At 31.8% G+C, this 25,735-nt stretch overlaps 1 protein-coding gene across 3 annotated transcripts in view; it reads right to left on the bottom strand.

Annotated features, from left to right (window-relative positions):
• The window catches only part of LOC143225148 (telomere length regulation protein TEL2 homolog), a 109,214-nt gene that overhangs the window by 52,182 nt on the left and 31,297 nt on the right, over positions 1-25,735 (bottom strand). For all 3 annotated transcript variants that reach the window (XM_076454035.1, XM_076454036.1, XM_076454037.1), the window contains exons 7-11: positions 20,181-20,249; positions 17,325-17,466; positions 5,206-5,342; positions 4,216-4,292; positions 2,139-2,270 (exon numbers count right to left, since the gene is read on the bottom strand). In XM_076454035.1, the coding sequence (XP_076310150.1) occupies positions 2,139-2,270; positions 4,216-4,292; positions 5,206-5,342; positions 17,325-17,466; positions 20,181-20,249 (557 nt within the window). The remainder of the gene's footprint in view (positions 1-2,138; positions 2,271-4,215; positions 4,293-5,205; positions 5,343-17,324; positions 17,467-20,180; positions 20,250-25,735) is intronic.

Genomic DNA, 25,735 nt, shown 5'->3' on the forward strand with positions numbered 1-25,735 from the left:
CAGAAGGCAACTTGGGGTTTATTGGAAGTGAAACCACAAAGCATGGTGTGACAAGAGAGCTATTTAGCGAATGGGCATCACAAGTCTTTACCATTTCTCTGGGAAGTACCTAATAACAAAACTGCCTTTGAAAGCTTTGCTCCTCATGGACTTCCTAGTTATTTTAAGGATCCATTTGACTTCATTAAGATGATGTTTCTGTCTCCCAACACAACTCCAATCTTGCAACCCATGGACCAAAATGTGATCTGCAGCTTCAAGAAACTGTATGTGAATAAGGTGTTTAGATGTCACCAAGCAATTTTAAGACATTCTAATGAGTCTTGCAACAAGGTTTAGTCTGTTTGTTTTGAATTTTGTGCAAAGCTACACAAGGACTATCTGTACTAGCCATCCTTCATTTAGCAGTGAAAGACTAGATGGAAGGTAGCTAGTCATCACCACCTACTGAGTGGCTAAAGCTACTCATTGACTGGTCATTTTAAGAAAGCCTTTATCTCAAGAGATTATCTAATATACCTTTGGAGAACAATGCCATCGACCTTCAAACATATTGGTACAACTTTACAGCTATACCCTCCCACAGACAGGCCAGATGTTATCTCCAGGAATGACAAATAACAAAGACAGCTAGAATGAAATAAACTTAATGTGTGTTAAGCCAAAAGTACACACACACACACACACCAGATTAAATGAAAAATCCTGAAACATCCTACAATAAAATAAGAAGGTAGGAAATGTACTGCATGCCTGAATACCACATGTAAAAAAACATTCTGTTCTGTGTACATGCTTCTTTATTAACAAACTATTTCTATGACTAACTCTGGATAAATAATCAATGCAATGAAAGGAAATGCCTTTACAGAATCAAACTCTCTTGACATGGCATTAGTGGAACTAAATGATAAACCAATTCACCAATATAAGTAATAACCTCTGAGCATCATATGCACCAATTGGCACCAAGTAGCTAATCAATTAACCAAAATCAGTGTTTTCAATCATTTCAACTGTCCAAGTAATCAAAATATTAACATAAAAATAACATGTAAACATTGTCATTGTTGTGTTTAAAGAAATACTATGAAGCAAAAATGTAATTTTTGGTGAATACCAGTTATTTATTAATTTATAGCAATCTTTCAAGGTTTTTTAAATACCTGCAATTTTTGATAGGCTATACACTAGTACTTCTTATAATAGTTTGATTTTCTCCATTTGAATAATTTTAAATACTGCAAAGAGAGCATCTAGTATAATTGTAGCTTTTCTTGCTAAACTAACATTATACTGACTTTGTTTGTCTAGTATCATGCTGTGACAAGAATTGTTACTAGTTTTATCACAACAAATATATGGACAATTATATTTAACAAAGGAACATTGTTGTGAAAATTTGTGGATATAAACTAATGGAATTATATTATCAGCTTGTTACAAGTTTCATACTACATTGCATAAATGATACATTTTCACATACAACAATTTAGGATTAAAAATGAACTTACTCCTAAACTGTCGTAGGTGAAGATGAATACTATATTACTGATGCAATTCGGTGGTCTCATGATCCCTTCAGGTAGAACAAAAGGCCTTGGTAGAAATGGATATATCAAACAATGTGGTTGACATTCCTCTTTTGGTTTAATGACAAGTTTTTAGAAATATTAAATAAAAGAAAGAAGATGAAAATATAAACATGAATATTCTGAAAATAATCAAGTAGTTGAATGTAACTGATTAATGAATCCAATGATTAATCAATCATCAAATTCCATTGATATCCAGTTCTAGACATAAGAACATATTACAAGTAAATATCATAAACTGAAACTAATTCAGCAAACTTTTCATAATTTTGCTAATTCCTTGGCTGTAATTTCTATTCCAAACAATATTTGTGCCAATAAGTAGCAGCTGTAAAATTTTTAACATTTCATCTTTCATGTTATTACATATCATAAATACATAAAAAAAACCTAAAACTAACTTCAATGCCATCTCATACAAATATTAACCTAGATGACTACAGCTGTCATTGACAAGAAAAGGTTAAAATAAATACTTGTAAACAAAACATTTTCTAAGTACGATAGTAACAACTGGTAATTTTGCTTATTTAATGTACTTACCTGTCTAGAACTTCACTGATGTCTTTCTGATTTTCACAAGTGTTGACTTCTTTTTCTGTTATTTCGCAACTCTTTAGCTCTCTTGTTACACTGTTTATATTCTTGATTACTGAAACACTTCTTTGACCACACCTTCATTGAAAACATTTTTATAAGTAAACAGATGTTCACACATATGCGTACATTTTATTATCAATAATGTTGTACGAGTTTTTATCCTTAGGTGGGTTACTTTTTTTATCACAATAAAGATCACATTAAATCACAGTTCAAACAATTTTATCTTATGAATAAATATAGAAAGACCTCCTAATTAACTAATAACTTATTTATTGGGCTTTGACATGATTCAAACAGTTTCAGTATAACAAATGAGCAACAACATTAAATAATGTACCACAGTACAGTACTGTGCAAAAATGTTTAGACAAAGTAAAAAATTATATTTTAGGTTACTTTCAATAAAAACACAGGAGAAACAAAGATTTTATTAATCTTCCTATTCAGTAGAACAACAGAAACTCAGTGGTAGTGCTTGAGTCCAGCAAAGTTAATAGTTTGTCCTACTTTTGCTTTAATAACTACAGATGGTTTTTTCAGGTATTTTTGCAACATACTTAATCAAATAAAACTTTGAGATTTTAATTCAGTTATCTCTGATACACTCTAATAAAGTTTCTTTGGAAGTAACTTTTGATTTGTCAAGGTACTGATCTATCAAATTCCAGATCTGCTCAACTGGGTTGAGATCACGACTCTGTATGGATCACTCCATCATTTGAAGAATGCCAGCAGATTCTTTCTTACCTAAGTAATTTCTGCATAGACTGGATGAGTGTTTGGGGACATTATCTTTGTGGTAGTAGAATCCTTTACCAACAGTACACAAAACATGAGGTATACCAAACAGATCAGTATTTGATGGTACTTGCACTGGTCCATTATTCCATCACCTTTACAAATATCTCCTGTTGCCTCAGCATAATAAATACCTCCAAAATATCACATTCCCTCCCTCACAATAGGTGCTATGCACTGAATTAATCTTTCACTTTTCTTTTACCAGTCATACAACCTTCACTGTTGACCAAATATTTCAAAATTGGATGCATCCATCCACAACACACTTTTCAATCACGAACAGTGCAGTTTTATAGTTTTTAGCAAATTTCAGTCTTTTGGCAATATTTGGAGATTGAAGTAAAGGTTTTTAGATTGCTACACAACTAAGTAATTCATTCTCATCAAATCTTCTTGTTATTGTATATCTGGACACTTTTCCGTCATTTGACACACAGTTGTTTATCTCATTCTTGAAATCAGTAGCAGTCTACTTTCTGTCCCAAAGGCTGCATAAATGGAGATATGTAACATCAGTATTGTTGAGTTTCAGTGTTATACCTCTCCATTTCTTATTCTCAAATTTACCTGTCTTGGCCTCACAATCTAAGGTGTACATGAAAGTGTTTGGGGTGCATTTCAAGTCTGCATAAGTTTGACAAAAGTTCCAGCCAGCATTACTTAAAGTTTTATATACAATATCTCTGTTCTACTGACAATTCTCTACACTTTCTGGGTCATGATATGGCAACAAAACTTAATATATTGTGTCAAACATCATTTTTATTACTGTTTGTGGAATGCTATTTAATTCATTTCTTCGAGAATATACTGGGATCACATGTTAGCTTCTTACTAGCTTCTTTCTACATAGTTAAGACAATGCATGAGAAACCATGACAGTTATTTCAAACTCTAAAATTGATCAGTATATTCATTTAACCAGAACCCTTACGACATACTCTTGGTATAACTATATGGGAATTTTAAAGAATAAGTATTCTCACCCTGACGAATTCAATTGTGAACAGGAATTAGTGAAGTATTACCATGGTTTAAAAATTTACATTCTGTAATGGCATGGAAGAATTAGCCCCACAAAATATTCTTTTGCCCTAACACTTTTGCATAGTGTTGTATATTACAAGCTACTTCTGTTGGCCTCAGCTCAAAATATTCAAACTACATATACATAAAAGTTGAACTAAGTAAGTATACTCAGTTAATTAGGTCTTACCAGCCAGTAATATCAAAAGAGTTTTCTTCAACCTTAAGTAATGACATCAAATGTTTAGAATCATCAGTCACTTCATACTGAAAAAAACAACAAAAGTTATGCTGTATTACTTAGAAATTATATTATCTCAGTAACAAGTTATGTTTTTAAAATACAACAAATACCCACACATTTTGAGAACAATAAAAGTATAAGTAATACATACAACTGGAAACCTAAAAGATATAAAGAACATGGTTATCTTTATAAACTCATTTAAAATTAAACATCTACAACTAATAAAACATTCTGCACAACTTACTAACATGGCCAAAGCCTGAATAAGGAAAAAAAAAGGATGTTAACAGGTATGTTAGGTAAAACAGAAGAACAGCTTAAAACTATGATTCTTCTAAACCATCACAAGTAAAAGCAGTGATTTCATACTAAGCATTTGATACTGGTAAAAAATACTTCAGGTAAACTTCGATTAACACTTTTGTAGCTTCTCAAGGTCTTTTTTTTAAAAAGCTATAAACCAATCAAGAAACAGGATAATATTTTAAATTAAATCTAATAAACTTTTTATAGCTTACTAATGTACAATCAAGTATGCAGGATACCAAAATACTTCCCCAGACACAGTTTATCTATTACACAGATAAGAACAAATATTATAGAGGCATAGTAAAATGTGAGATTTTCAAAAGGAAATGCTAACACTTTGGCATTTAATTCTTCTTCAAATAGTAAACCCTTTGAATAGCATTTACATTTTAAGTCCATTACTTAAGATTTAAAAATAATAATATTAAAATATAAGCACTGATGTTACTAACCTTTCTTTCCCTCCTACAAATAAAGAGCTTAATTACAAGGAAAAATGTACTGATAAGCACAAATGAGAATACAGAAGGCTAGACTGTACAACACTCTAGAAGCCAGAAAATAAAAATTTAACTAGGATTATCAGTGACAACAAATACATGAATAGTGTCAAAAAGCATTTACCTCAAACACAAGCCTGGGGCCTTCTGGATCCAGAATTTTTGAAATGTTTTCACCCAAAACCATCCCTAAGGTACGAACTGAGTTGTCTGGACTTCCAATATGAACTTCTACTCCATGAAGTAGCTTATTCAAAATCTCTATTCATAAACACATATGAATTTAAAATTTTGAAAATAATTTATTAATATTCTTAGTTGCAGTTTTGAATAAAAATTGTATTGCAATAATACCTGCTTATAAAGAATTAACACAATAAGCAAACTGTACACATATGTACTTTTAAGTAAAGTCTTCTCCAAATATGTTATCATAAAACAAAACTGGTACTTTTACACAATATACATTAGTGCCTAGTTAGAGTTTCTAGAAATGCAGAACTTACCTGTGAATATAATTTTGCAACTTTTACTTACAAAGCATATAAACTTCATGAACATTATCACATATTTGTATACTTGTGCACATAAGTGAATACATACATCAACATATCTTCTAATTGGGAAAACTGTCTCAATACATGTCTTATGTTAATTTAAAAACCCCATGAAATAGTGTTTTACTGAAGTGTTGTGTTATAATGATAGCAAGAAGGTTATTAATTTATTTTATTAGTGTATACAAACAATTTAATTAGTCACAGATTAAATTGACAACTGAATTACTCCTTAGCTAATGATTTTGTTAAAAATGTGGTTAAATGGATTTAATTTACTTAAGTTAATTATGTTGACATGTAAAAGACAATGACTTAGTAAAAATCAGATTTTTCTCAGCATTTATTAATGTGAGTAAGTTATAAGAATGTCAGTCAATTGTGTTATCAAACCAAAGTTTCCATGGTGGAAAGTGCTTCTAACTAGTTCCCTCTGACCATTAGTTCAAAATTAAAGATGGTTTTATCTAACTCCTTTGGATCACTAATCTCTTTATTTAGCCAATGTTATGCAATAAAACAGAAATAAAAGTTTTTAAGACCTGGATTCCAGTCCATAAAGGCAACAGAGATTCAATATTCAGTGAAGCAAAAAAAAAAAGTCTGCCTAATGAAAAACTAAAGCACAATGAAACAAAACCTGTGGAGAGTGAGTAACACTCAAAGAGATAAAAAATCAATAAAAAATGTCTGGAAGAAAAACAACAACAACAACCATGAAATATGTATAAAAAGGGCTGAGTTAGGCCTAGCAGACACCACAGTAGAGACCTGGGAAGACTAATCCATAATCAGGTAGAGGAAAATTGTCAAAACATATGTTGTTCTAAACAAATATGCTGGTTTCAGGAGGAAAGTGAACCATACTAGGAGAAGGTTGGGTGGACCCCAGGCCTAGAGGTCCTCATAAATAAAATTAATTAGAAGAAGTGCAAAATATAATAAATTATGAAAAGAAAAAAGTTTATATTTTAAAATTAAGTGCATACTGACAATAATAATTTAGAATATGATATTTGCTAAAAAAACAATATATTTAACCTAATTTACAATTTACCAATAGGAAGAACAACAGGTAAGTCTAAAATTATAGCGATGCATGTTAAGCCTAATCTAACATTATAGTACAAAGGATATTGCTAAATGTCAATTAGAAAACCTAACCTTACAAGAAGTACACATAAATCTAACTAAATACATGTTATGGAAATCAAATCACTACAAATAATATTATTAATATAAAAATATTCTAAAAGCTATGAAAGTATAACAGCTTATCTGTCCAAAGTCAGTGAACTGTATTTCACTGTGAGGGTCCCTGAACTTGAAGCCCAACAAAAGTCAACTCATTTAACAATCCACTTCCCAATGTATTAAAGCAGACAATTTCTCAATCAAGTACCACCAACTGAATCCTGGGTATATGATATGTGATGAAAGTAAATGATAACATTTTCAAAGTGGAAACATAGGCTTTGGTGAAACCAAAGAAAATTGTGGAGAATAATAAAACTGGTAAAGTGAAGTAGAAGAAAACAGAAAATTTCAAACGAAATTAAAAAAACAACAACACAATAAGAGAGCACAAATAAGGAACCACCTTGAAAATTGAACAACTAACCATGAAGTATGTTACTTCAATACAATCTAATAAAGGAAGCCACATGTGTCATGATCATGTGTTGTCCTCCTACTGGTGGAGTGTTGTTGTATGATAATTTTACCTGCAAGAAAGAGTTGAACCAGATGGACTGTGGAGTATGTGGGAGTTCAAAACTTGTGTGATGCCAAAATATTTTCCACAAAGAGGGCAGCACTGAACAATAATAACTATTTATGTGAGGAGAGGTAATGTACTGTGTCAAAACTGACACATTATAGCAAAGCATACATAAAAAGAAGAATATTTTTAACTCTTATTCTGCAGTATTTGAACTAAAAATTATTTAATCTATGCTAGTTAGGTAGAACAGATTATAATAAGCAGTATAAATATTGTCATAACACTTCAAGAGAAGCTGTTGTATTTACTCAGTGCTTGACCTCAAATTCTTTAGTAGTGTCATACAAATTCTCAAATGTAACTAAAAATTATATGTCCTAGACTAGATTACAAAATCATAATAGTCTTAAATAGTTCAATGTAATATGTAAGTATGGTATATTCTTAAATATTACATTGTTCACAAGTCATTAAAATGTGTGATTAACATACATTTGTAACTGATATATAAAAATTTAGCAATAAGGAATAATGTTTTACACAAAGAGCATAAACTTTATATGTCACTAAGTCCTCTATTACCAGCTTATGTTGAAGAAACTGAAAGTTTGCCCTTGCCACTACAAAAAATTCTATAAGTCCTTTTATATTATATATTTGGACATTTAAAATTTTAAAATGATGTGTTATCTAACAACAAGAAATTGAAATTTGTCTGTTACAATTAACACAATTTTGTTTGTACTAAACATCTTAGTACTCTATCCAATTATTCCTCTAAAAAGAAGCATTAAACATTTTGCATCAAGTATGTGAAAAAACACATTACAACTTTCACAGTGTTGAATTCAAAACTTAAATGATGACTTTATATTATCAATGTATACAAATAAACTTAACATCAAAACTAACTATGCAACAAGCATCATTAAAAATTCAGCCTAGCTAGCCAATGCATTTCCTGTGAAAATAACGTTTGAAATGGTAGTGAAATAGACAATTATCTGTACAAAAAACAATGTAATGCAAGGTTTTTGACAGACTAAAATCTGGTTTTCTACTGGTTATGAATAATATATATTAAACATCAGAGAGAACTATTTCCAACTGATGCAAGAAAGGATGTGACAGGTAGATGTGGCAAGAGGGGTCATCATTTTATAGTTTCTGACTCTGTAACCACATAAAATTGAAGGCTATAAAAGTTATGCTTTGCCTGAAGGATGATGACATTATAATGAATAATGTGTGTCAGATATTATACTGGCCCAGCATGGCTAAGCGTGTTAAGGCCTGCAACTCGTTATCTGAGGGTCGCGGGTTCGCATCCCTATCCCGCCTAATATGCTCGCCCTTTCAGCCATGGGGAAGTTATAATGTGACGGTCAATGCCATTATTTGTTGGTAAAAGAGTAGCGCAAGAGTTGGCAGTGGGTGGTGATGACTAGCTGCTTTCCCTCTAGTCTTACACTGCTAAATTAGGGACGGAGAGCACAGATAGTCCTCGAGTAGCTTTGTGCGAACTTCAAAAACAAACAAACAAACATATTATACTTCTCAAAGGAATAGTAAATAAATTAGGGAAGAGAAGATACCTACAGAGCAAATATCACAATTTTCACATAGTAGGGGACACTGAAGTTTTTGTTTTAATATTGCCTTATCAAATTATGAACTTAAAAACTTACATTATATTAAAATATGGATTATTAGCTATGTTGTGATGCCAAATTTTTGTATACCACGATAAAAAAGTACTTTAATTAATTTTTAATTTAACTCATTAAAACCATGTGATATATGCAGAAATGGATGCCCATAGTGAGAGGGTTAATAACAACACAGTTATGAGGTCTTTCATATTAAAACTAATTGAAGAAATATTGTAATGTTTTTCTCATTATTAAAGTCTGACTAGTTCCTCTCCAATAATATATAAACCAAACTATTTAGATATATGAATGAGGAACTTGTTAAGAAAAAGAGGCAATAAACAAAATAGATATTTGGATGTAAGTGAACAAAGAAATGGTGAATGAGGATTATGATTTGGTGATACTTATCACTGGAAATGTAAACACAACTGTTTAACAACTTTATTCACCTAAGAACTGAGCATTAACATTCTATTATTTATTTCACACAGAGAATGTCAAAATGTTACCACTGTACAAAAAAAACAACACCTGATGACCCAGTGTCCACAGACTAAAATCTCACCTTACAAGAAAGAAACCCAATGATCTAGTGCCCACAGACTAAAATATTTTAAAAGGAACCTGATAATCCAGTTGCTATCAATTATAATCCTGCCTTATAAGAAATAAACCTAATAAACCAATGTACACAGCTTAAACATTAACATTAATTGAAAGTAAACTGTTAACTTTCCCAATTAATGAGAAACTAGTTCAATCACTATCAATAAAACCAAATAAAACACTAGACTGTATCTCAAGTTGACTAGTATGGGTATTAAAACTTTTATTAAAATATAGTAGAAAAAAACATTTCAACCTTCTTAGATCATTTTCAAATTAACAAAGGTTGTTGGGGAAAGGTAAGTACTTTTATAACAAAATGTGTCTTGTTTTTAAAAGTCAACTTCCAAAATACATGTCTGAAATAAATTTGACAAGATTCCAACAATTTATAAAATAATAGAAGTTTGATAGTTACATAATGAGAGTTAATTAACTTTTCATAAATGAAATTCCAAGAGACCCATCTTGATATTGGAATTACAATTTTCATCCATGATCATACAATCTGATAACCATGATTAAATGTGTTCAACCTGAAACATGATGGTGGGTAAAATAAAATACATGGCCTAGCTAACTAATGAATCTATATTTTCTGTAAAAATTCTTATCAATGCTATAAGTGTAACTATCAGTTTGGCCACCAATTTTGATTTCATTCCTTTAAATAGCACACCTAGGGTGTTTTTGATTAGATGTCATGACTTTTTGTCAATACACACCAAAAAACACAGCAAGTAAGAAAGTAACACTTACACTGGCTTTAGGATCACAGCCCTACTATTAGGAACAGATTGTTACTTTACAAAATCAACTAAATTCTTTAAAATATATTAACAGTGTTAATAATTTCCTTTGTAGTTACGTTATGGAGACTAGATTTACAATTTCATTTCATCAGCCACATATACTCAGTACAACTGTTAAAAGAATCATTATTTAAGCTATATAGTGTATACTAAATACTTTCTAATCAGGGGAATTTTATAAAATTTAGCAAATTTGTGTTTAAAAGTTGGCAAGCAATAATGAATAATACCCCTGCACCCATATGATTCTTTTAAAAACTTGAGCTAGGAACTACTAATCTTGTTTACTTAACTTAACCAATATTAATGTATCAGCTTTCACTCTATAGTTTTACTCAAATCTAAATCAGCCAACTTTAATCCAAATGACAAAAAACTCAAAACGGTCCATCTTCACTTTCACATAGAGGTGAAGTAAAGATTTAAGACCAACATCTTATATGACTTGTGTAGATGTGTACAAATAATTTGCTCAAAACTGAGTAGTTTTCGTTGAATAACTTTAGACATGTGGCTTAATTCAACTAAATTTAACACGTAACTGTAGGTTGTAAAAATCTATCAGTGTACCAAATTTGAAAAAAAAATCCACAGAACTATGTTCTATCAAAATTGGAGATTTTATATATTGTATTTCTTAGTAGGTTAATGTGAAATTTGGTATGTAAAGCAATGATCCAGTATAGTACATCTGCTAAAAATATACAATAATTTGCATGACTACAGTCCAACTTAAAGAAAGTAGAAACCTGCTAAACTATTACTCCTTTTAATAACACACAATATGTCCTGCAAGATGTTTTGGCTGCATGACACACTACTGTGTTTTGATAAACTCAAGAAACATTCATATATGAAATAAAAGTACGGCTAAGAACAGCATCTATTTATTCATTTGTTTTAAAATGATACTTCTTTTAACACTTTGGCTAGCAAAGAGCTGGATAAGCAATTTTATTTCAAAACTGTGAATATTGGTAATATGCCAATGACACATTGGAATATGCTATTAGGTGGAATAATACTAGTCAACATCTCAATGTTAAGTAATGCAGTGAAGGAATTACTGCCAAGTTAATCTTTGAGAAAGTACAGCATGACAGTATATATTATTCTTAGTTGCTGATATGCTATCTACAGGAATAGTCAAAAACCAAGCCAACTGTCCACATGTACTGAGGATGATGTTATGAAGCTGCTTTCATGAGAAATGTGAAAGATTCCAAAGAAAATTTGTAGCTGTGTTAGTATGCATATGAAAACAGAAAAAATTCATTTCAAACAACAGCTACATTATAAATTTGGTTTGAATAACATCTCAAAACCAGCTAGAGAGTCAGTTAGATATCCACCTCCACCCTGCCTGCCATCACCTATAGTCAACATCAATGTTCATTTTTATTGTAAATAATTCCTACATTAGCTAAGCAAATCTAGTAATGAAATAAGTTTTTTTTGCTTGTATTACAAAGCTAAATAATTATGGTAACAGCAGGAAAAAATAATGTTATTTCAATTTCATGATTATAAATATTATGTACCAATTTGTAATAAAGTCTTTTAAAGTTCAATGAAACAAACTTTGTTTTATGAGCACTAGCTCTCTTGTTTCTTTTAAACAACCTTGAGCAAGCAATCTGTGTAAAACCAATGACTGCACATTTCTAGCATTTTGAAACCTATAATTTTCTTTAATTTTCCTAAATGAAAATCTATTTCCAATATGCAGCTCCCTCTATTCACAAGATTGCCTTTTCTCATTTTGTGTTGCTTTATACGTGTGAACTTTTATTTAGAAACATATGATAAAAACTTTCATCATTCCTCTTTTGGAATCCAAAGTTCCAACATGTCTCTCTTGTAACACCTTTCCACCAACAGGAGAGCACTACTGTCATGTGACATATGTGACTCCCTTAAAAGCCACTACATAAGTACCACATTGAAGTTTGGCAGAAGATGTGAACACAAGAAGATTATGGGGAAGATGGGGGAAGAGTGCAAGAAGAGGGAAGTACCTATCAGAAATACATTTTCCTTTAGAAAAAATTGTAAATTCTAATAAGGTATTTTCCTTCTGCTCACAATAATACTTTAATCCCACATTGAAATGAAGGAGGGACCAGTGCAAAGGAAAACGCATACCCCCTGAAAGCATCTGAAGAACCACCCTCAAAAGGAGAGGAACAGATCAGATGATTTAAGGAGGGGCAATGCACCACATCTGAGTTAGGTATCTCTCTGTCATGAACACTGACATGATCAAGAAGACCAGACTTGGCAGAACATGAAGGAACACATCCATACATGAGAGGACAGTTTAGCAGTGAGATCTTAAACAGAAAGCAGAATCGATCAATCCCATAATGGAAAGTGAACACGATAAGATGTGTCTCAAGGTGTAATGTGGATAGGGCAAAAATAAACCTTACTTGATAAGTCAATTACATCCAAAACCTAACTCACTGGTAAGAAAAAGACCTAGCCATCTTAACTTCAAGTTTCAGACTAATTATAGAAACTAACATTTGACTCTAGGAACTCAGAGGTTAGCCTAATGCTGAGAATCAGGAAGTATGTCACCTGGAATCCAAATGAAGTTCATCTCATGTATTCAACCTCATGACCATGAGACCAGCCAAAATTGACTTCATGAAAATGAGGTAAAACCTGGACAGAAGTAAAAATAGACAAAGTAGGCCTTCTGTGACCCACAACACAGAAGACATGTCAAAAGGAGAAACAAATAATCAAAAACCTGTGTAAGGACTTATGTCATTGGTTCACTCAATCTCTAAAACCTCACTCACTGCATATTGACATTCATGCAAGAGAAGGAGAAGGGCATCCAATCAGAGGGGTGTAGTGCAATTGGGAGTCTCAAATTTGGAAATTAGTTAGTCATCCAGAAGATCTTGTAACTCCCTCTACACTGGCAGAACACCACCACCCTACTCTGAACTGAATGGTCATAGTCTTTGTTGTGGAACTGATCGAGAAGGATTCCTCCATGCTCAACCATCCCAGCCCAGCAACTTGGAAATGATAAGTGGTAAGGTCTCCTGTACTCCACTGGAATAAAGGGGGAAAAGTGTTCAGTGATTTTGTTCATTAGCAGTTAATGAATTAAACAATGATAGTTAATGATAGTCTATTTCTCAGTAACTGAGTAAGGTAATTGGTCAGTATGTGTTTTATCCAATAATTAATGAAACTTTTCAAGCAAGTTTATAAGAAAGTTGCTGCAAATACCAATGTGACCAAGCAGCTAGAAAAACTGGATAGAAATGGAAGATAGAGAAAAAATGGGCCATTTGTTTCTGAATATTGATGATAACAGTGATAACTTACATTAAGGTATTCCAGGGCCAACAGAGAGCTAAGAGAGTCAGTCAATGAAAATAATACACTCAGTGTACTGCTTGGCTTCTATGGGATCCAATGCATGAGAAATGGTATTCAACTCAGCAGTGAACACAGAAACTGTAGAGGGGATCCTGTATGCAACACTAAGCCACAATAAATCACAGAGTCATCTGATTCTGAACCATCTGTACAAATGTGAACAGAAGAATAGTCTGAAAGATGTTTGCTAAAGAGAAGAGAATACTTCCAATTGGAAGCATCTGCCTTCCTCAGATGAGTCAAAGAAAGGTCAGAAATTGGGATGGTAATGAGTCATAGTAAAATGAGCTGATCAATGGATTCAGCAATTTCATCCAATGAAAGACTAAATTCAACCAACTGTGCCTGGATATGAAAGCTAACATGAGGAAAGGTAGGCCATCTACTCCAAAAGAGCATAGCCCGCTAAAGAAGAAAAACACAACACCAGGTGGGATGCTATGGTAAGGATTGAAACTTGCTAGCATATGGTAAAGAAAGCTGCAAACAGTGGAGGTAAAGAGAAGGTTCATGGGACTCAGTGTACAGACTGGACCACTAAAATGTGAAAGGCACCCATGAAGAGCCAAACTTCAAGATGGCAAACAGAATCTAACATCTTCATGGCAAAGAGCATGGCAGAAACCCACAGTTCAGCCTGAAATGTATGAGAGCATGACAGATCTTCAACATCAAAAATTGATTCACTCTCCAAGAGACAGAAGAGAGGACACAGAGGATGTTTAGTGCTCTTGTACATTTAGCACAAAGCTATTTATGTAAGAAAGGAAACTAAGCTTATGGTCAAAGATAAGCCCAACAACTTTGCTTCAGGAACCACAAGAACCTCACTGAAATGAAGCTTAGAATTTGGGGTGTAAAAACCCTTTGGTGGCAAAAGTGCATATAAACCATTTTTGACAAGAAGCTGAAACCATTTATTATGATACAATGTTAAAGACATTTGAGAGCAGCCTGAAACAGCGACTCACTAAACATCATATTCAACAGCTGACAAGAAATATGGAAGTTATTGATATCCAGGTTATTTGCAACAGTTGGAAGAAGTTGTCAAGTAATAAAATTGATTTTTAACAAGGAAAATTTATGACACTATGTCTTGAGTGACTCCAAGAAAGAATGGGAAAGTCCACACAGATTTAGAATCATATGTCAAATGAAAATGTATGAATAAAAATGGGTAAATGACTACACAATCCATAGGAGTGAAGGTCCCATAACATGCCACACTTTTACATACTGTCGTAAGCTTTCTCTACTGATAGAAAAAAATGGACACAAGATGTTCTCTTTTGACAAAGACCTCCCTGATTGAGGTTTCAAGTCAAATCAGAAGATGAGCAACAGGAGATTGTTCAATAGATAAGAATCAAACAAGGTGAGCATTAACAATCCTCTCTGAAATCTCACAGAGACAGCTAGTCAAAGCAATATCACAATAATTAGAATGTATCTTGGGATTCTTCTGAGATTTAGAAAAAGGTAGAACAATAGCATTGCACCAATAATTAAGTATCAGGAAAAACGTTCTCTTGGCAGGTCAAATTGGGAAAAATTAAGAAAATCAATGGATAAAATGAAGGAATGCTTCTATTGTATTTGATACAGGGATTCTGTATATAATCTATGTGAGCTTTGTTAGAAGTGAAAAGGTTCACAAGGGAAAAAGCTTGGTCAAGTACAGCAGTATTGTGTTGGAGTACCACTTGAAAGAGTTGCTGTGTGCTTAGATATGATGGACTATTTTTCTAAATAACATGAAACATATGCTGTTGATAAGCAGAAACTTTGGCAAGGAAACTTGTTGATAAATCATTTCCAGATTTGGGATGGCTGTAGACTTTTACATCTAATTAACCTTGTTTGTGGACAAATGTTAGATCCTTCATCTAAAACACCAGGAAAACTGCCATTCATCCATCTTCTGACTGCATTGTGAAGATAGATAACTGTACACTTTTAAGTCATTCAGCCATTTATTTGGATGAATATCACAAAACATGATTTCCTACTACTAATTATGAGTTATCAAATGGCCTTACATGAAGCTATAGGTGACACACTATCATTATTGATATTTGAGAGAAAACTTGGTGGTACTGAATCTTCTATACTCACATCTAAAGGACAATCAGCCAAAGGTTATAGAACTCCACTTATGTCATACATCATTTTATCAAGAAAAGATATAAATAAGCAAGTGATATAATGGCATTACTACAATGTTAAAGTTGATAACATTGGATTTCATCTTTATGATACTGTACAGCTGTAAAATCTCTGTTATAAGAGAGAACAAACTCAAAAGTTAAGCAGGTGCTGGGAAAGGCCATAGTTTGTCCTAAAAATAATCAATGATGTGGTTTACAGAATCCAGAATGAGATAGTGTCCAAGCCAAAGGTCATCCACAATGATCATCTTTAGAAATACATCAGTGAGAGAAGAGAGTGTTGGGTAGCATCAGATAATAATCTGTTAGCAGAAAGTCAATCTGTTAAAGAGCCCATGCTTCTTGTGAACATCACTTTAAAAGGATCATCAAGAACAGAGTCATCAGTAGTTGACCTTCAACCTAAAGAGTATTCTCCCAGTAACAGGACAGTGTATGATGATGAGGGACAAAAGGCCATCACATCTACATACCATAACCCTCAAAAAAGAAATACCACCCCAAAGACTTGATGAATGGACATTTTAGTGAATTTATGTATTAGGATTGTTCAAGAGGCTTCACAATCCAGGAAGAGGGTAATGTTGTAAGCTATGTTTTTATTACTTTAACTTACATGTTTAACAGAGGATACAGGATAACAAAAGATTTCAAAATTTGAGGAAAAATAATTTTTTTATGTAGTATGCAAACATAAAAGTACAACATTGAGTGACTTAGACAACAAAATTCAGTGTATCTGTTTGTCAATGATATACTAATTTAGTCAGTCAGTGTTCTTGTTAATCAGTTAGAAAGGAAATCCTACAAGTAAGTTCATAAGAAAGTCATACATTAGTTTTTGGAATTTCTGGTAAAATGCTGTTTGTAAAGTTAGGTCTACCAGTAAATACAGCCTGCAGCAAAAATAAATTCAAAATACAATTTATTATCAGTACATGGACTGGCTTTCGCATTATGTTTTCAAATAATCCAAAAGAATCCATCAGCTGATAGAACATGTTACAACAACACAATATTCTTTGATATATAGGATTTACAAATCTTGAGTATGCCTCATCCAAATGAATGTAACATATCCCTCTAGATATAAATCTCATGATGGTAGCATTGCATTGTTGAACAATCAAAAGTTTGTTCTGAACCAAATATACACGTGGCACTACAGCTCACACAAGTAGTGACATGTCATTGTCTCACAATATGCAAATCATTATTTTAATGTGCAATAAAGTTAACTATTGAAAGTTAAGTAAAACTGATCAAATTATTTCTATTTAAGGTTTTCATTCTTAATTACAAGCATCTCTTTACCTTGTTTATAGAGACTAAAATCCACTCCATTCAAATGTGCTGTACATATCATCAAAGCTCTGGTAAGATAAAACTGATGGCTATATGATCTGTGTCGAAGTGCACTTCCAGCTCCCCAAGCATCTAATAATTTTAGTAATGTCTGAAAAAAAAAAATATATATATATATGTCAAAACAAACATTTTTATCTCATTTGCAGTTTGAGCAAGTAGACAAAGCAATCACAGAGTGATTGTAGAAAAAAACATTTCCTTAAAATGTAAGTGAAAAAACAACTATGAAATCTGCTAAGAGATTACAGCTATCTTCCAGTTTCCAACTTTGAGTTTAATGTCCCAAGCAAGGCCTGTTAATATTCCAAGCAATATCAGTAATTTCATCTTTCAGAATACTGAAACTGCTAATTACAGATATTTTCCTACAATGGAGAATGTTGGGGACACTTTATTCCATTAACCATTTCAAGACAGGTCATGGGTCAAAGGCCATGTCATCTTGTTTATTGACTCGCATTCAAAATTTTATTGAATTAATATTTTATGTAGTTATTTCTTTATTTGGTATCAAACTGCAGATTATAAATCAAATTTTATAATTATACATGATATAATTTCTTAATTTCAAAATAAGTATTAAACAAACACACCTAAACATCAATTTCTGTGTGTCACATGGTGCACTAAATGCAGCACTGGTTCAAATTAAATGTTTGTGATGTCATACTACAAAGTTTATAGTTTTGTATGAATTATGAACTAAAATTACCAATATTTAAAAGCTAGAATATAAAATAAAAACCATTCATCTTTTCTATTTGATCAGCTATCACTATATTTAGTGAATCAAACACAGTGCTCCCATCTCACCTCTTTTCATATTTGGAAAGGGGATATATACACACTTTTATATATATATGACATGTTAATAGCCAATCAGAAGCTCAAAATGTCCTTTAGCAATTTTCTCAGCCATTTTCAAACATAATAGCATCCTGTCTTTCTTTCAAGCTGAACCTTCAAGCTGGTAAGTTGAAACTTTACTCTGTTCACAATTTCATATTCTTTTAGATACAAATACAGCTTAGTTATCAAATTTGATAAATTATAATGCAATTCTGTGGTACTGATGAAGTACTTTATGATTTTTTTTGGTTATTGATATGCATATGTAAAAACCCTGCAAAAACTTATTTCATTTCACATCCTGCTGTCCAAAATTTCTTGAGGCTTAGCATGCTGAGACAAGCAGCAACTAGTACAAACGTTATAACTAGATGAGATAAATGTGTGCTTTATTTCTTTATTTTCTGTTCTTTGTTTCAAGAAAAATAAGTTTAAAAACCTGTTTGTATAATCTATATATATATATATATATATATACACACACACACAATTTATAATAATTTAAAAGTGACTGTATTTTACCAAATACCAGTCTACGAAAACACAACCAAGATAGGTCCCTTTGTTAAAATTAAAGTTCAGTTTTATATTATTGGATAAGATAACATTAATGTACATGTGTTTTGGCATTGTTATTTCTGTACTGTTAACCAGGCATGACTAAAGATCACTATAATAAAAATAATAAATCAATATAAATGTTTAATGTTATGAAATTAAGCTAGTTAGCCTGAACATTTATGTTTTTCTTTTATAATCTAATAATCTGCCAAATTTCATGAACATATGCTCACTAATTTAAAAGTAACAGAATGAAAACTATAACAAACACAAAATGGTTATGATGTCAGATGCAGAAACCAAGACCAGACTAAAAGAGTTGAAATGTGTATGATAATTCAAGGTTTCCCATTCAAACAGCTATCTAATCTTTGTAAAAAAAAACAATTATTTATAACAGATGGAATAAAAGATACAAGTAAAAAACAAAAACAAATGTACTTTCTTCAATAAATAAATGAAAAAACAAAAAAGGAGTCTGGCATATGTGCAAGCATTCATCAAAGGGCTAAGGAATAAAAAGAGAACAAGTAAAGAAGATAATAGGTCAGCTATAATTTTAAATCAGTTTATATGGTCAACACAGCAATTGGAAATGGCACAAAGACATGTTTTATACCATGCATATAAATTCTTCACAATCTTTAAAAGCTCCAAATGTGTACAAATGAGAAACACTCTCTCTGTAACTGATCAATTAGAAAAAAATGGCATGGAAATATCTTTGCTATGTGTGACAATCTCAAGCTATCCACCAAATGCATAACCAAGAAGGTCACTACGAAATTATTTCACAAAACAGTAGATAAGTTCCTTGACAACTGAAGCTACAAAAAGTAATACCTCAAGTTGAAATTTTGCAAATGATATCAACTGGAATTGACATGTTCCGAAATTAGAAAAAGTAAGCATTTTGTAGATAAAAAAAAATATACAGATAGAAAATTACGATTTATAGTATTTACATATTACAAGTAATCTATATCTAAACATAGCAACAGAAATACATGTAAAAAATGTTTTAAATTTACCAAATTGTTTATGCTTTCATTTTTGATTGAACAAGTACATTATTTACTACATTTTAATATATTATTGACCCCTGATGCTTGATAAAATTAAACAGAAATTTAAATTTGTGATGAGAGCAGGTTTTTAATTCTAAATAAAAAAAATCTGAATTTTTTTTACACTTAATTACACATTTAAGTTCATCTTATTTGCCAATGCAAATGATATATTCCATATAAATCAGTACTTAAATGTTTCTTACACAATTTTCTTTAAGACAATAATTAATTATGTATTTCAAATACAATAAAATTAATTGTACAAATTAAAAATCTACAGTATTAAACATTGTAAGTAGTTTATTTCATGGCAATCACTTACTTGCAAGAAGATCATCTGTCTAGAAGGCACTTGAGCAAGATAGCCAAGTGTGTTGTGCAGAATAGAATCCTATTTTATAGTAGAAGTAAAACAAAAGTATGTTCAAGTATTAGAACTTTTTGTTAACTCCCATGTACTACTTACAACATTTTCTATGATTCATCATATTCCCATGTACCTCAATTTTAAAACCTGCAAGTCAATCACTATGTGATATATAAAAATTAAGTTCCATATTATACTTTCTCACAGTTTATAAATATCTATATATACAAATATTAAAAAAACATCTAAAAATGAAAAGGAATTTCAATTCTAAACTGATCCTTAAAACCAAAGAAAGGAAAGAGCAATGGGACAGATGCTACTATATGGATGGCATATTTTAAGGGACTCAAACTTTCTCTGAAATGGAAGTCCACTTGTAAACAAAAAGGCTACTGGTGAAAAGGTAGTCTTCACTGAAATACATTTACATAACTTCAATCACAAAGTATTATCATTATCTATTATTATTAACTGTTGAGCACAGATAAATAAAATATTAAAAAAATAACATGTAAAATCACATTTTATTGATTAATATCAACTTCATATTCTGGAAAAAATGTAAACAACACATGTTTATTTCTATTCAAATTTACAATAACATTCATATCTAAAATGATTCCAAAAAATTGTGTGTGTTTACTCAATGAAGTGAAGGTAACTACAAATTATTTTGAAGATTTCTATTCAAAGTCCACTCAAACAACATTATTCCGATTATGAAGCAGATCACGATTCCCACTAGTAAACCAATATCATTAACAACTTAGTATTCTTCACAGTTTGAAGAATGTTTCAGTCTTGTAAAATTAGATACATTTAAGCAGTATACTTTACAATCATGCATAATATTCTAATCTCTCTGACAAATTTTGTCAAATTTAATGCATCATTCATGATTTTTCAATTTCCACAAACCAGAATGTAAACATTTCCCTTCATATTAGTATTCAATAAAACTTCTAATACAATCTACTACCTCATGTTTTAAAATTTATATTTATGAATGATTTGTGATATTAAAATTACCTATTAAATTAAATTTTCCAAATTGTTTTGGCTTGCTTGTGGAATTTTAAGTCAATTAAAATGGTAGTAAATGTACTTTTAAAAATTAGTTTCAAATATTGTCTCTGTTCCTTAATACAACTATGGAAAAAAAATTATCTGACCATTGTTAAGGATACTTCCTTTTGATAATGATAAATAATTTAATACATAAGGGAAATAATCAAATTTAAAAATTGTGTAATTGAATAATTCATACTGATCAAGTTTGTTAAAATAAATCTCTCAGTACTGTAGGGTTAATATTTTTAGTTTCAAAGTTCATATGCTCATCAGAACATAAAATTCAAAGACATTTTCATAACTTCTTACAGCTCAATAACCAAACTTTAAAGGCCTGAGACTAGTGGTACACCAAAACACTTTGCTAACTAACACTGAGCTTCATGTTCTTTCTTAACTACTCATTTGTTTCCAAGCTTTGTTTAGTATGAAACAACAAGCATAATGTAATATAGCAACAGAACAATACCATTTTTCAATCTTTTAGTTATCAAAATCAAATTAACTTGCAAGTTTACAGTTTGCAAATCATAAAAAAGAAGATAAATTACTTTTGTCAAAAACAAGATGACTTTTTCACCTCATACAAGTTTATTAAATTTCCCAAATCTTCAATTTACACCTTTTCTGTATATAATTGAAAGCATAATAATTACAAAGTCCATGTAACTTAAAAACATGAAATAGAAGAATTTTTCAGAAAACAGATGAATATGTAAATATAATCTTGACCTACTCTATGTGAAAGTATTTGTTGAGCATTTTCAGACAGCTCATTTGTTAGTTTCAAACAATTTTGTTTTACTAAATTTCTTCTTACATGTGAACACATGTTTACATGTATATACATATATTACAAGCAAGTTTATTTTTACTTCTGAGTTAACAGAAAATTATTTACTTACATACCAGACAGAAAACTACAAGATTAGAAATGACAGAATACAAAGTAGAGTACATGTGTGATATTTTGGTAAAAGGTAGTTTTAACAACATTCAAGTGGTACACATTTTATACATACATATATATATATATAAGCTTTCACTCTATTTTTTTTATTAGTTCCTTCAACACACAGCCCTAAATTATTTCAGTACTCCACAAAATATCTATCCTCCCTTGTATAAGGCCTGTGAAAACTTTCAGTCTCTTTGGCTGAAAACTAATCCAAATTACATTATTATTCACCTCTATACACAGACCAAAAATTTTATAAGGTGATAAGTATTATGATACCATGAAAATATTTCCAGCAGAATGTGCAAAACATTACTGGTTTAAAGAGTTAATTATGACTTGAATTTTTATTTATACCAAATCTTAGTAAGGAGGTTTTTCAAATTAACTGCACTTGACAATATTATTTTACCAAATTAGAAAGATTTTTTGTCATTGCTAAACATTTGTATCAACCACAACTTATCCTGGGAAAATAACTTTTTCACAACAACATAGATTTAGATACAAGTATCATTACTCAAATGTTCAGTCAAAAGATTCAAACAAAACGTACAACTTTAATTTTGAAGTTGTAAAGTTTACCATTTCCTAATAAAAATATTCAAAATAAGTCAGAGGCAACACATAAAAGAGGTGTGGGAAGGCTCAGTCACTGTCACTCATAGGGAATTGATATCATTTCAAAAATGTTATGTAGTATATATGAATAGAGAGCAAATAAGATTGTATGTCACTAAGGAAAGTTTATTTCTTTAAAAGTGTGAACTATTCCTTCTCACTCTCAACAACAGAACTCCCAATTAACAGAATAGCCTACACTAACAAAAGACTCACATAGCACCTCTGAAATAAGTTATGCTAGATTTACTTCTTAAAGTTATTAGATGTAATTTGTTCACTAATACATGATTTAGTGAAAAGAGCAAATAGCTCACTCTCATAAATTAGGTTTTCTTCCTTGCTCCATACTTTTCTTCTCCACTTAATTGCCCTAAGTGATATTTATATTGTGACACTATCTACTTACATCAAAGTACCCTCTAACATGGTACTGTATATAAGCACATCATTCAGATAATGTTTTAACATTTTCAGGACTAACTCAATCCTATTGTCTAACAATAGCTCTTAGTGGGAGAGGGTCTTTGAAGTAAGCATTATTGGAAATACACTTTCAATTTAAGAAAATGTTAACTTGCAAAGCAAACATACTTTCTCCCATACTTACAGTTAGAAATCAACATTGATAAGGAAGAGGAAAGAGTAAGGACTTTATCCATACAGAAAGTTCTGCACAAATCATGGGTGTGTCAGTAAAAGATTGGCACCCCAGTGGCATAACAGTACCACATCCAGAACAGGTATGCTCTTTACCTAAAACTTAACTCATGTACTATGGGTAACCTTTTACAAGATTTGTCATCACTACTGGCCAGGTCCCAAACAATTAGCACAGGTTCCACTACTTGAGGGTAAAATTATAGAGCTATGGTCCCTATATCCCATGTTAGTGGCTAGAGCAATTGGACTGCAACCTCTCTCTCTCTCAACGGATTTGACGGGTTGTCCAGCAAGACACCAGCCAATCGTCAAACCAGATTAAGTACCTTATGGAAGCAGAATACAGCTCAAGAACAATAAGACGGCATCTATGAGAGAAAGGCTTTAAAAACTGTAAACGTCTTCAAAGGCCACACCTCCTTCCACACCATGAAACACCTTGATTAAACTTTGCTGAGAAGCATCAAACGTGGGAATTAGAAAAGTGGATGAAGGTTTTGTTCTCTGATAAGAAAAAATCTAACCTGGATGGTTAGATCTAACCAGATGGCTTCCAAAGTTACTGGCACAATAAGGATATCCCACCAGAGACATTTTCTACACGACACAATGGATGAGGTTCCATCATGACCTGGGATGCTTTCTCTTTCCATGGAACAATGGAGCTTCAGGTTATACAGGGGCATCAAACAGCAGCTGGCTACATTGGCATGTTGGAGAGAGCATCCTTACTGACTGAAGGCTCTTGCTTGTGTGGAAATGACTGGATGTTTCAACAGGATAATGCTGCAATCCACAACGTCCGCAGAACAAAGGACTTTTTCATAGCAAATAACGTGATTTTTTTTTTTTTTATCATCCAGCGTGTTCGCCTGAACTGAACCCCATTGAAAATGTTTGGGGGTAGATGATAAGGAAAGTCTATAGAAATATAGACGTTAATTCCAAACAGTGCATAATCTTGGTCAAGTCATCTTCACCACTTGGAATAACATTCCAGCCAGCCTTCTGCAAATGCTTATATCAACCATGCCAAAGCAAATGTTTGCAGTTATTTGCAATGACAGCTATACAACTCACTACTGAGACCTCTTGTTGGGCATTTTCTACCCTGTTTAGGATTTCTTTTTGGTATGGTCTTAAACTTTTGATCAGCTAGTATTCAGGCTAATTTCATAATGTTCACATTTTCCCTATTAAATGCTAAAAAAGTTTTTCATTTTTATTTTTTATTTTCTTATTGTCATCTTTTGAAGCTCTACACAAATAAGTGGTTGAGTCTAACAACACAAAATGCATAGTTTTGCTTTATGTTCATTGGCCTTAAGATTTTGGCCAGCAGTGTATGTATACAAACTTATGAGTGGATCCCAACCTGTCGCCACACAATGATGCATTCTTAGCCACAGGAATTACAACAAGAAGGTATGCAACACAAAAGTGGACAAACTTAATCCTCAACCTGAAGAAAACCAAAAGGAAGTATCCCAGGTTTGAAATGACAGGATTATATATGCCTTATTCAAGATGAGGAAACAGAAATCATCCAGTCTGGAATTATGAACACTCATCTTCACTACCCAACCATGTGGTCAAAGTAAATTCCACAATTATGGGGAGGGCATGGAACAAATTTTGCTCAATAAAGGACTCAGAATGGGACCATTCTGTGCTCAGAATTACAAGGAGTTAATGGATTCTCTTCCCTGAACTATGTAATGAATAAACACTGAAAAAAGGGGTCATGTTCGACCTAACCACGGAGCTGAATGTCAAATCTGATTCAGCATTATGAATAGGTTGATGTGTAAAAAAATTAGGGCTAACTCTCTTTGACAGCCAAGAACAAGAAAAAGAAGAAAAGTATTTTATATCTTGTTTTCCATGTTTATTTTTATGTAGAATTATAAAAGCAGCTAAAGTGTAAAAAATAAGGATATTTTTAGTTAGTTAAGGTTATAATAAGTGAAATAAATGATAAAAATGTTTCATGAGGCATGCATACAAGCTGCTAGTACTATTTATAGTAACTTGTGGGTCATGTAATTTGATTGTGTATTGTGAGCTGCACATTCCCCAGGTGATTTGCAGCTTATAAGCATGCAGACAGTAGTCATTCATGGTTCAAATGGCAATAAAAGTTAATTATAAATAGATGTATACTGTTTCAAACTTTAAACTAATTAGGATGAAA

This window comes from Tachypleus tridentatus, chromosome 9 (genome assembly GCF_004210375.1).
Source record: "Tachypleus tridentatus isolate NWPU-2018 chromosome 9, ASM421037v1, whole genome shotgun sequence".
Classification (NCBI taxonomy): Eukaryota; Metazoa; Arthropoda; class Merostomata; order Xiphosura; family Limulidae; genus Tachypleus; species Tachypleus tridentatus.